This window comes from Camelus ferus, chromosome 11 (genome assembly GCF_009834535.1).
Source record: "Camelus ferus isolate YT-003-E chromosome 11, BCGSAC_Cfer_1.0, whole genome shotgun sequence".
Classification (NCBI taxonomy): domain Eukaryota; kingdom Metazoa; phylum Chordata; class Mammalia; order Artiodactyla; family Camelidae; genus Camelus; species Camelus ferus.
The window spans coordinates 30,274,369-30,287,157 of NC_045706.1; the positions used below are offsets into that span (position 1 = coordinate 30,274,369).

Here is a 12,789-nt window from a genome sequence, read left to right on the forward strand (position 1 = left end):
GTCAGACAGAGAAAGACAAGTATCATATAATATCACTTACATGTGGAATCAAAAAAATGACACAAATGAACTTATTTAAAAAACAGAAAGAGACTCAGACATACGGTTACCAAAGGGGAAAGGAGGGGAGGGGTAAATCAGGAGTTTGGGATTAGCAGATACAAATTACTGTATACAAAAGAAAAACAAGAAGGTTCTACTGTATAGCACAGGGAACTATATTCAATAGCTTGTAATAACCTATAATGAAAAGGAATATATATGTATATGTATAACTGAATCACTATGCTGCATATCAGAAACTAGCACAACATTGTAAATCAACTATACTTCAATGAAATTTTTTAAAATAATTTTTTAAAGTTATGTTTAAAATGGTTTATGTGGTACAGAGAAGGGCTTCAAAAATAGGAGTGCATCATGAATCAAATGGAAATTATCATCAAATAGCCCTCCTATACAGTACTGGGCACGCAGAAGGTATGCAGTAATTATTATTAAGCAGTTAAGTTATGTTAACATATGTTATGTTTTAGAATGACAATGGGGACATTTGGAATTCTTAGCTGAAATCCCATAAAAGCAGAGGTCTGAGGGGAAGGCGGAAATTGACGCGGTTCAGTGACGACGAGCTGGGGTAAAGACAGCACTGGCCATCAGAGGGAAAGGGAACAATTGTGGAGTTGGATTCCACGCTGGTCTCTCTTTCCCTGAACTCTTCCTGGAGCCCACCAGCTTGGCAGGGAGGATCTCTCACCTCTTCATTAACAGACTGTACAGAGAATTTGCATTTTTCTGTTTGCTTAGGATCGATTTCATCCTCGTTGGCTGGAAAGTTCGGCAAGGCCGACTTCATCTACAACTGACTGTCCCCTTCTTCCGTGTGGTAAGACTTTCTTACCTACATCTTGAGACAATCAGGCCTTCATTTTTCCCTTGATGATCTGATCGTTTGTACTGACACTCTCAGTGCCTGTTTCTTCTTCAACCTGGATTCTGACAACTTACACATCTGAATCTCAAGTTCTGATCATTTACTTTTTATAATGTAAAATATTTACTAGGGGGAAAAAATAAACTAATGTGGCCACGCTGTAAAATGGACTAACTTCTGTTTTCCAAATCTGCTCTACTTTTCAGCTTCATTCAGAGACTGGATGGCTGGCTCTTACTATGGTGACTAGCACCTTGGCAGTCCCAGTTCCTAGCTGGAATGCGAAATCCCAAATCCCTATCCCCGGCCTTCATTCAACAACTGGGAGGATATTTCTAAGACAGAGCCCTCACTCTGGAGCAGGCTGGAGCCCAGCTCTTGGCCTATAACCTCCCAAAGCAATTCAACAAACTTTTCTTGAGGTCCTGCTGAAGGCAAGCCACCCTGGCAGACGCAAAGGCTAATACAAAAGAGCGGGTCAGGAGGTGTACAATCCAGGAAGGGCAACGGCCTATACACAACTACCATTTCACAGAGTAAAAAATCATGCACTCTAAAAAAGCTACTGTAGTAAGATAAGATATTCTAATGTGTACAATATTTGCTCAGATGTAGAAAGCACACTCCTCTACTACAAAACTGCACATTTCATTATTACTCGTAATAGTCCCAGAGATCATAATCATAATGGCAGCAGCTCAAATGGGTTGGAACAACTCCTATGTGCTATGTGTAGTAGTGCTTTTTCAGATAGCCAGTCTTCACGACTCTGCGTCTGGTGTTATTTTCATTATTCTCATTTTACAGGTGAGAAAAACGGAGACTTAGGAAGACCAAGTAAATTGCTGAAGGCTCCACTGCGAGTTAACGGTGGAGCCGGGACTCCTTCCAGAGCCCAGCTCTTAACTGCTTGCTCTGCTGCCTGTATAACACATTCCGCTATTACGAAAACTCAAAGAAACGAAGGTCCTTCCAGAAGTTTTCCCTTCGGAAAGCACTCCTTGGGACAGTACACTTCGGGCTCACCGGGAGGATTCGAAAGCATGCCCGTGGCAATTCATCAGGATCGGCAAATGGCTTCTTGCAGCCCAGACTTTTTCAATTTGCTAGCACCAAATAAACGTTTAGTCATGGAGCTGAAGAATAAGAAAATAAAAATGAAACCCTGGGGAAATAATATGAATCACACCTTAAGACTCTATTTTTCTAGCCTTCCAAAGTCATTGTTTCTTGTATTGAAAGGTAACTACTGGTTAACGAGACATGATGCTCACTACCTTTATGCCCAAAGCAATCATTAATTTTTCAGTCCAAGTGGGAAAAGACACTTTGGACTTTCTTCGTTCTTTTATTTTTAATTAAAAGAAAGAGGGAGGGGAAGAAAAAAAGAGTTCTCCGCCCTTGTGCTTAAGGAAATAAAATACAGTATGTTTAAATTGCGATGTGGAGTCTAGATGTGCTATTACCAACGTAATTTCAACTTTCTCCAAACACATCTGTAAAAGAAATTACACATAAAAATACTCCACAGCAAAGTTTAGAGTCAGACGATACAAAGAAAGAGATTTATCTAGTGCTAAGGCCCCTCTCTGTCCTCCCCAGCCTCCCCTTCCTACACGTCCTTCACTAAGAAGGAGGAGGGCAGAGGGACTCACACGTATCTTTTCTCAAGGTTTTGTTTATTATCTCTTCATGATCTGGTGTTAAGGGGGAAAGAAGAAGTAGAAAATAACTATCAGAGTGCTCCTTCAAAGGTTATTAGTTTTATATATATAGTTATTTTTGTCAAATACAACTGAATTGGACATTGAAAACTTTACTTTTGGTTTCTCACAAAAGGTTTTCATTTGGACCTTTTCCCTCCAATCCCTGTTTAATCAATCATGAGTCAAATAAATATGCACAGAAAACTTGTCTTATGCAAAGCACTTTTCCAGGTAGAAAGGGTTACAAGTTAAATAAGAAAGTCATGTCCTCCAAAAGCTTAAAACCTCCATGAAATTCATAGGAAAAGGTCTGAAACCAGGACCAACAACTGCTAACTTGAGGGTGGGATAGAGATGGGAGATTAGGGAAAGAAGAATTAATCACTTGTACATTTTTATACGCTATTTTGTCTTTCAAGAAATGTGTGTTGCTTTTGTATTTTTTTTAATATTCAAAGCCTAGTAATGGAGATAAGATATAAAAATACAAACAAAGGCATCTAAGAAGTGAGTCAGATGACCAAAAGCCTACCCATAGGTCTACAGATGGTTTGCTTGTCACTGGTCACTTGTAATCACGTTGATGGGAATATGGATATTTAGCATGCTTAACTATACTCATGCATTATGGACTGTATTCTGTCCCAGCACATTCCAATTCTGAATCCAGGTTTATTTTATCAATGGTGATTTTAAGTTTCATGTTTAGTGATCTTATGATAAAGAATGTACTTTTATAATGTCCACGGCTCTCCAACATTACCCAGTGTTTGACAACATCATCAGAAATGCTTGGCTGGTTCTGGGATGTGTATGCTTATCTCCAGAATTTATGGAATGGTGCATTCTTTGATGAGCATAGTTTCTTTTCAGATGGATGCATTTCTCTTAAAATGAGCTAACAATGGTGAAGCAGATGTCTGATCACCCAGATACACCATGCAGCCAGCAAAATCTTGAAGCATATTCCTACTCATGAAAGACAGTGAATCTCTCATGCAATTATGATGTCAATTTTTTATAAGTAATCCTGCAAGTCCATGAGCTTAGGAACATGTATGAATGGTGGAGTTATACATTCTCCATATGCCTCTTGATAAAATATCACCTAATCAGAGAATTCTTCTCTTATCTCTCATTAAAATAGTATCTTTCCCCTTTATCCTCTTTTTAGGTACCTTGCTTTGTCACACATCACCATCTGATTATATAATATCTATTTATTTGTGTTTTGTCTGTTGTATTTTTCCCTTTAGTAGAACATAGCAGAGACTACTAATTGTCCTCCATTATCCATTCTCTCCTGGACACAGAGCCCTTCAATTTTGTGTATATGATCTTTCAGAATCAAGACTATCTCCCATCTTCCTTTGGAGCTAGGTAGTGACCACGTAACAAAATTCTGGCCAATGGAATGTTTTGGAAAGTGATGTGGACAATCTCTGGGATGTGTCCTTTAAAAGGAGTGGGCATACCATGTTTTCCCAATTTTTTTCTACCTACTGTTGAGAACATGGATGAAATGGTGAGCCATCTTGGATCATGTGAACGAAACAAATATACCAGATGGAGTCTGAGTCTCTGGATGACGTAGCAGAGTAGAATTTCTAAATAACCACTGACCCCTCTTAAGTGACAAAGAAACATACTTCTATCTCATTTAAGCCATTTTAACTTTTGGTCACTTTTAAAGACAGCAGAATCCCCATCCAGTAAACTACTGATGTCTCCAAAAAAAAAAAAAAAAAAAAAAAGACAGAAGAACCTATATCCCAACTAATACACATCAAGAAGACAGGGGTATTTCAATTTCATTCACTATTTTCTCTAGTTCATGAATAGTACCTGGCTGGCACATAGTAGGAGGTGCTCAATGAATATCTGTTGAGTGAATGAATGAATGTTCAAATGCTGAGTCCAATTTGAGTCTGAGTATCTTTACTTTTTTGAGCAAATCAGCATTACACTTATTTTAATTTATTTGGTTTGGATTTTGCATTTACTTTAGTATTTTTTAATTGAATATATTTAGATGTCTTGTCTCATTAGTAAGAAAACGATGCATTTCAAGTACTCACTACTGATTCACAGAGTCTTTTGGTCCTCCAAAAGTCCTTAATCTGAAAAAGTAGTTGAGACTTTTAAACAAGTTTCCATTGCCTAGCCATCTGACGGCATTAAAATAAACTAAATATTAATACTGTGCTCCAACTTCTTCCAAGTATCTCATCCCATAAACTGGCAAGAGTTAACAGCAGAAGCACATACGTCATTAACAATGTTGTTCATTTTCTCCATCACATCATACTATGAACCTGGCCTACACTTTCTCCTAAAGAAGAATGAAATGGAAGTTGCTTATTCCAACCACTTCTCTGACTTACACAAACTCTCGGGCTCCCTCTTTACTCCCTCCTTTCCTTGCATATGACTACAAGTGAGCTCAATGTTTACGTGTTTAGGAAAAACTTCTCAGATTTCTTAGCAAGTAGTTAGACCCTACTAGTGCATATTTGCTAGATAATAATTATCTTGTAAAATTTTTTTGGGGGGGCAAAAATCTTCTGAGTACTACACTTATGGTTCAACTCATGGGCTGTAAGTTTAGATGCCCTGACAGAGAATAACTTGGTATATTGCAGTAGCCTAAGAAAGGTTCACGAAAGGGATAGGATGTAGTTACCAAGGCTTTATAAAATGGCCAGGATCTTATGTAGTGAAGTTGGGGCAGGCAGGCATGACAGGAAAAGGGAACCAGCTCAGGCAAAGGCTTAGAGGCTGGCAGGGAACAGAACAGCACTATTCATAATAGCTTCAAACTGAGGACAACTCAAATGACTGTTAACAGTGGAATGGATAAAGAGTAGGATATTCATGAAATGGAATGAGCAATGAGAATGAACAAACTACAACTACATGAAGCAATATGAATGAATCCTACAGACAAAATGTTGGGTAAAAGAAGACATACAAAATAGTACCTACTATGAGTTCATTTACATAAAGTTAAAAAAATAGGTCAAATGAATCTAGAATGTTAGAAGACAGGCTTGATTACTTTGGGGGAAGGCAGAGAGAGAGACTGAAAGAGGATACAAGGATGGCCTCTGGGGTGCTAATGTTCTATTTGTTGATTTTGGTGCTAGTTATTCACTTTGTGAAATACAGTGAACTGTACACTGTGTATGGTTTGTATTTTCTCTGCAGGTATATTATACTTCAATAACAACAACAATAATAGTAAAGAAAAGGACTAAGAATAGTAATGACACTTCTGTTCTGTTAGGACTTCCTAATGTTATTGGCACAGTGATGTGTAAATTATCCAGTGAACTACAGTAGAGGGCTCAAAGAAGACCAATGCATATGTGGAACTTTGGTATATGACAGGGGTGCTGTGTCAGATTAGAGCTGGAAAATAGATACCTATATGGAAATAGATTAAAATGGGATATCTGCCTCACACCATATACACAATCAAGGATTTAAATGGATTAGAGAGTTAAATGTCAAAAGTTAAACTATAACTCCTAGTAGAAAATGTAAGTGAATCTTTCAGACTTCAAGTAGAGAAAAGTGTCTTAAAAACAAAAAACACTGACCATAAAATAAACTTTAATAAATTTGACTATAAAGATTAAGAATTTTATCAAAGGAAATCTTATATAAAAGAAAAGACAATTTAAAACTGGGGGGTGGGGAGGAATATTAACAATACACACAAAGAAAAAAGGATAATATCAAGAATATGTAAGGAAATCCTACAAATCAATCAGAAGCACAAGCAACCCAACTGAAAATGGGCAAAAGGTCTGAGGCATTTCACAGAAAAAGAAACACATACAGCAATAACAATACGATGATATAGTTAGCATCATTAGTGATTAGAAAAATGCAAAATAAACCAGAGAAACACTTTTAAACCTGCTCAACTGGCAAAAATAACAAGTTGAAAATATCAGGTATTAGAGAGGCTGTAGATTCAGAGAATCTTTTGCACATCCCTGGGGTAGGTGTGGAGTCTAAATTGGTAAAATTTAGAAAACAGCCACTATCTCCCAAAATAAATATTCACATATCCTATGTCCAGCACCTCTACTCCTAGGTATACAGCTGACCCTTGAAAAACAGGGTGGTTGGGTGCTTAGCTGCTTCCCCTGACCTTGTACAGTTGAAAATCTGTGTATAACTTTAAAGTCTCTCCATAGCAAAGGTTTGCATCCTCAGATTCAAACAACCCCAAAGAAGAGCTGTACTGTAGTCTGCATTTATTGACAAAAATCTACATATAAGTGGACCCATGCAGTTCAAACTCCTGTTATTCAAGAGGCAATTGTATATCTAGGAGAATATTTTGGACGTGAAAACAAGTGATATATACAAAAATGATCAAGGAAGGTCAGTTTATAATAGTGAAAACATGGACACAATCTAAATGTCCATCAACTGGAGAACACGAGTAAACTATGATATATTCAGAGGAATACTGTACAGCAATCAAAGCAAATGAACTACAGCAACATACAACAGTATAAATGCAACTGACAAATACAATGCCGTGTAACAAAAGTCTCAAAAGACTACACATAGCATGCACATTCATGTAAAATTCAAAACAACTGGAATTTAAAATGTATAGCTTTTTTATTGTGGTGAAATTCATATAACATGCAATTAACTAACCATTTTAAAGTGGACAATTCAGTGGCATTTATAAAAATGTATAGCTCTTAAGAAGGCATGTAGATGCAACAACCTTGTATTAAAAGAAAAGTAAGGAAATGCTGGAAAGGACTGAGGATGATGATACCTGGGTGGGAGGAGAGGGGGCAGGCAGAGGTGTGTGATGGCCCAAAGAGGGGACTCATGTGGCTGGATACAGGGTATTTCAAGGCCCTAGCTTTAGTTTTGGCTGATAAGTTTATGAGTGCTTAATTCATTACTGAAAATGACCAACTATATATAAACAAGCAAATGCCTCACATCTAACAGATGTTGTCAACAACCTTTTGCAAGGGATTGAAGGCAACTTTCACAATAGGTGCTCTGAAAATAAAACAGGAACATTCCTATTCTATTGAGAGAAATTACATCACTTTAAATTTTATGTGAAGTAATTTCTTTTGGGAAAAAAAGGGGCTAAGGCAAAATGGTAAAAGGCCTCTGAAATCAATATCATATTTGGAATAAGCCACATGGGCTCCTGCAAGTGAGAATGGTGGTCAGTCTTCTTATGATGGAATATTTTGCCTTCTGGAAGATGAGCAATCCCAACTCCTGTCAGGTCTCAGCCAGGACAGCCCACCTCCTCCAGGAAGACTTCTCAGACTATACAATTCTTCCTCCCACTCTTCTGGCAGACCCTATATCCCACAATTAAGAGTTATTCCTTCAGGGTCCTTAGAGAAACATCTCTATTCATAGGGAGATAACACAGAATTATGGTTAAAAATTGAGGCTTGAGAAACAACAACAAATAGTGCCAACAAATACTGTCTAAATGCTTTAAAATTAAAAACATTTTTATTAACACATGTTAACACTTAACATATAACAACCTACTGATTTTTACAACAACTGAAAGAAGTAGATCAAATTATTAGACTTTTAGACATGAGGAAACAGAGGCACAGAGAGATTAAGTAACTTTCATTAGGTCACAGAGCCAGGAAGCAGAGGATCAGAATTTCAACTAAGGCACTCTGGCTCCTGAGCTCACTTAGCCACTCTGGAGCCTTCAATAACTTAACTGTCATATTACAATCAGTTCAGCTCCACACCTATGGGTCAGAAATAGTGTCTGGCATCTGGCACGGGGGAGGAGAGCTGGCTTGAGAGCAGTCAGGTTACAGGCCCAGCTCTGAAACTGATGCTTGACCAGACCTGGGCAAGGCCACTGCCTCTCCTTGAGCCTCAGTTTCCTTCACTGTAAAGTGAAGCATTGGACTTAGTGGTCCCCAAGGTCCTTCCAGAACTAATGTTTTATGAGCCTGGGATTCCTGGCTGGATTCCTTGCAGCTCAGGCCATTCTGGCTCTTCCTGGGCCAGGTCTGGCCCCTCTGGCTGGGCTCAGTGTCTCACATTTGGCTCTGCTTCCCATAAACAAGAGAAAAAGAACAAGGGGAAATATCCTCCTGAGAGACTGGGAGGGAGCCCATGGCTGCTCTGGATGCTTTGAAGAACTTACGGTCATTAACCAGAGAAAGAGCTACCTGCCAAGTGAAGGATGGAAAGAAACTGGACTAAGGGGAGAAATGAACTCACAAAACTTGGCTACATTCAAATTAAAAGGGCATCTCTGAGTACTTAAAGAACTGACAATATTATTGCAACAAGATGAGCCAGCTTCTTAAAGAACTGAAGACAGGATAAGCCGTGAAAACTGGAACAGACCAGAGAACACAGGAAAAACCCGATGAACTATGCACCAACCAAGGTTATTTGCAATTGAGAAAACGATGGAACAACAAGGGCAGGTCAGGTCAGCCTCCACCACCCCACCATGAACTCTTCCAGGACAGGTGCTGGACCAGGAGTCTGTGCATCCTAGGAACCCTAAAAGCATCAGGGTTCAGAATCAGCTGACATTAACAGACTGCCTATATGGGACAGATTGCCTCATATGTTTTTATCCTACTTTAGAGATCAGGAGACAGTCTTTGGAGATCCAGATTCTAGTTCCGTGTCTTCTGTCATTAGCTATGTGAACCTTAGTCAAGTAACTTCACCTGTCTAGGGCTTGGGCTACTTTATCCATAAAAGGAGGAGCAGAATAAAGTCACAGAAGATGAGGCTTCCAGCTCAAGAATTCTGTAGTTCATAAAGTCACCAATACTTATTTTATATTCACCTAGAAAAGCAGACATGCCAGACCAGTTTAATTTGCTTATATTTCAGACCATTGGAATTCAACAGACTCCACTGTGCTGAGCACATAATATATGAATCCAAGAGAAAAACAACTGTAGCTTTGGGCTTGAGCAGCTTTTCTAATTCTCTTCCATACAGTACTACCCAGGATTGTGACATATCGTTGAGCGTGCGGTGCCCTTGTAAGGCACCAAGAGGGGTGAAGGAGATGGGGCCAAATTTCAATCTGCCCTCTGGCATGAGCCTGGTGTTTCTGAGCCTGGGTCCAAATCAAAGGTGCATTATGAGTTTGTGGGTGCTTCTGAACTACCCATTGGCACTGAAGGAAAGCAGTGACCAAGCCAATGTGAAGCAATGGCCAAGTTTGTGTTCAAGTTTTATATGTAGGACTTGTAATTTTACCTTTGCTCAAAATATTTCCAGACACCTCCTTTCACCCCTGGCCAGTTTATAAGACCCTCAATAAAACCAGTCCTATCCCTCATAGTCACACACCAATATTTACCCCAACCACCATTAGCCAGGATGCTTGAATGGATTGTTTTGAAAATCTCAATCCAAGCTCAAAGGATTTTGCATAATGGCATCAGGGATGGAAAACAGGGAGAGCCTTTCAAGGTGTTTCCTTAGAAAGGAACAGCCCTTATTTAGCTGAGCATGACCTGGTGTTTAAAATCAATCAATTTAATTACCTTCACAATTCCAAAGCATGGTAGCTACCAAATACTTGCCAAAATACAGAAAAACAAAAACTTTGGGAAAAACACTTGTTGGATCCCATTCTAGGCTTCCAATGTGTTGTCTTTACATGTGGACAATTCTTGGCCACCACTATCAAGTCATTCATTTTCAGGCTCCTGATTTTTCTAACAACAAATTAGATTTTGCACTAGTTGTGAGTTGCACTCACCATCTTTTCCCTTTATATTGTGATCCATAGCTCCCAAGACCAATCATTCTGGGTCAGTCTCAATTTCAAATCTTCTGTCCCTCTCTCCTCTCCATAAAAAGTTCCCAGATTTTTAGTTGGAAAATACGGTTGCTGCAATAATGGCATTACCCTCACAAAACATCAGTCCTGCCAGTCACACTGTCATTATGGCATCCACATCTGGTCTGTGGCCATCGAAAGGAGAATTGGCTGGTCCGTGCAGGGCCTGAGACCATTTTCTTGGCCTCATTAAAGAGAATAATAATGCATTTGCTACTAGACAAGTTTTGGATTCACCAATTTAGAACTCAAATGAACTTGTCCCTGGTCCTAGAAGAGAGTTTTTCAAGGCTAAGAAATGACTATTTGATGGAAGGGTACACAATCTGGAAAAACTGAAGCCATGGGGCTTTCCAACTGCCAAACTCCCACATGCTGGCTCTCGAGACACATCCACACTCACTATTAAAGTGTCACCATTTATAATTTGGTGCTAAATCTTTCTGAAACTAGGCTACTCAGCATGGTCTACTGAAAAGATCGATTCCTTATCCTATCAAAACACAGGGATAAGACCAACTAGGTGTCAGTGACAAAAAGTTATCTAGTCTCAAGTTGAAGATGAAGTTATTCAAACTAGTCTGGCATCACGAAGGGAAACCAAAGGGTCGGATTTCAGGAAGCAGGTTCCATTCGACACTTGCAGCATTTCTGAAAGGATACAGCTGACTCTGATTTTGTTTTGCCGCCTCTGCAGTAGTTTTTGAGTCCTCTTTTCCCCAGGTACCTCACTCTGAATCTCAGAGCATGGAGGAAGAAGAGAAAAGTTATAATTGCGGGGAGATTTTATAACTTTGGGCAAGCATTTGAACACACAACCAGCTCATTTTTTGCCCTCTCCAGCCTCACAACCTTGTGAAGTAGGTGAAAACTTCATCTTAATGGTGTGACTATGGAAAGAAGTGTTACTGAGTCATGTTTTTCATACTCAGGTCAGTTGGTCGGAATCACTGAAGGATCAGAGAAAACTTTAAGTTAAAATGGAAAAATACTGAATTATGTTCCCGCTCGTTTTGGTTATTTCAGCGTGATCATGAATAAGCTATAGATTCTGAGTCAGATGTGTGCAGTTTGCTTTGGACTTTGTTCTTGCTTACTTACTTATAAAACTTTTTAAATGTCTTTCTAAATTACAGCAATTCAGTAAAAAATTCAAACCTTCGGGCTTGGTTTCCTCCTCCTTGCAGGCTGAGTCATAAAAATAAATCTTCGCCATTTCAATAGCCAACATGCCCCTCACATTAAGAATTGTTATTGTTCCCCGCGTCTCCTATTTCATCCAAAGGTCACACCCAGCTCACATATGAAGAAAGAAACAGTGCAAGGATTCATCCAGCTCAACATTTGCACATTTAATAAGAGAGCAGAACCTCTGGCAAGTTATTGGGGCGAGTTACATCGGAATCTTCCAGGGAACTTCTGAGGAGCTGTTATGAACATGGGCTTTGGAGGTAGCCAGACCCAAGTTCAAGTCCTGACACTGTGTGAGTTTGGTCCTGTTACTTATCACGAGCGTGAAATGGGAATGTTCATGACGTCGACCTCATAGACAGCTGCTGTGAGAATGAAAGGAGGGAAAGAGCACAGACGTCTAGGCAGCACAGGGCCCGGCCCCCAGTAAGAGCCCACTTGCTTGCTGTTGTACCACTGCACGCATTTCAGAGCTTAGCCAGTGATCAAAGAGCATCTCTCCTCTGTCCTTCCGCGACTGAAAGTGTTTGAGTGACAAGTTTCTCTCCAAATCAAACCTCTGGAGGCACTGCTGGGAGAGGTAGAAGATTCACTCAGTGCCAAATCCAGGGTTGGGACTTAAATCAGGAAGATACAGACTGCTGGGGCCTTTAGAGTTAAGAGGAAACATTCATTCAGTTAATAGATGCAAATCATTCATACAGTGTCTGACACAGCAGGCAATGAATACACGTCTGCCCTCACTTTCCTTCACACCCAAAGGAACTAAAATCCAGGACCTAAAAGTGATCTGTGTAAGGTCACACAAACAGTTAATAGTAGAACCGGAATTGGTATTTAGGTCTTTACTGGGGTGGGGAGGTGCTGCCTCAGATCTATAATTGAGAGTATTGGGGCGGCTGGGGGGGTGTCAGATGGTTTGAAGGAACTGGCCAAATACCTCCCAAACTGCAAGAACGATCTCCCCAACTAACAAACACAGTATGCTGTCCCCATCCTTTGGCCACCGGTCTCATCCCTGACCAGGACTGAGAAACAGAAGCCAGCTCCCCCTCTGGTCCATGATGGAAATCAACCTGTAAGGACTGGGGGTTCTG

General features: G+C 39.7%; 1 protein-coding gene across 1 annotated transcript in view; it reads right to left on the reverse strand.

Moving 5' to 3' along the window:
* Positions 1-283: 283 nt before the first annotated feature.
* LOC116667112 (1-phosphatidylinositol 4,5-bisphosphate phosphodiesterase epsilon-1-like) overlaps positions 284-12,789 on the reverse strand; it is a 50,602-nt gene continuing 38,096 nt past the window's right edge. The window contains exon 3 of the mRNA XM_032491297.1: positions 284-2,070. Within this exon, the coding sequence (XP_032347188.1) occupies positions 2,059-2,070 (12 nt within the window). The 3' untranslated portion in view covers positions 284-2,058. The remainder of the gene's footprint in view (positions 2,071-12,789) is intronic.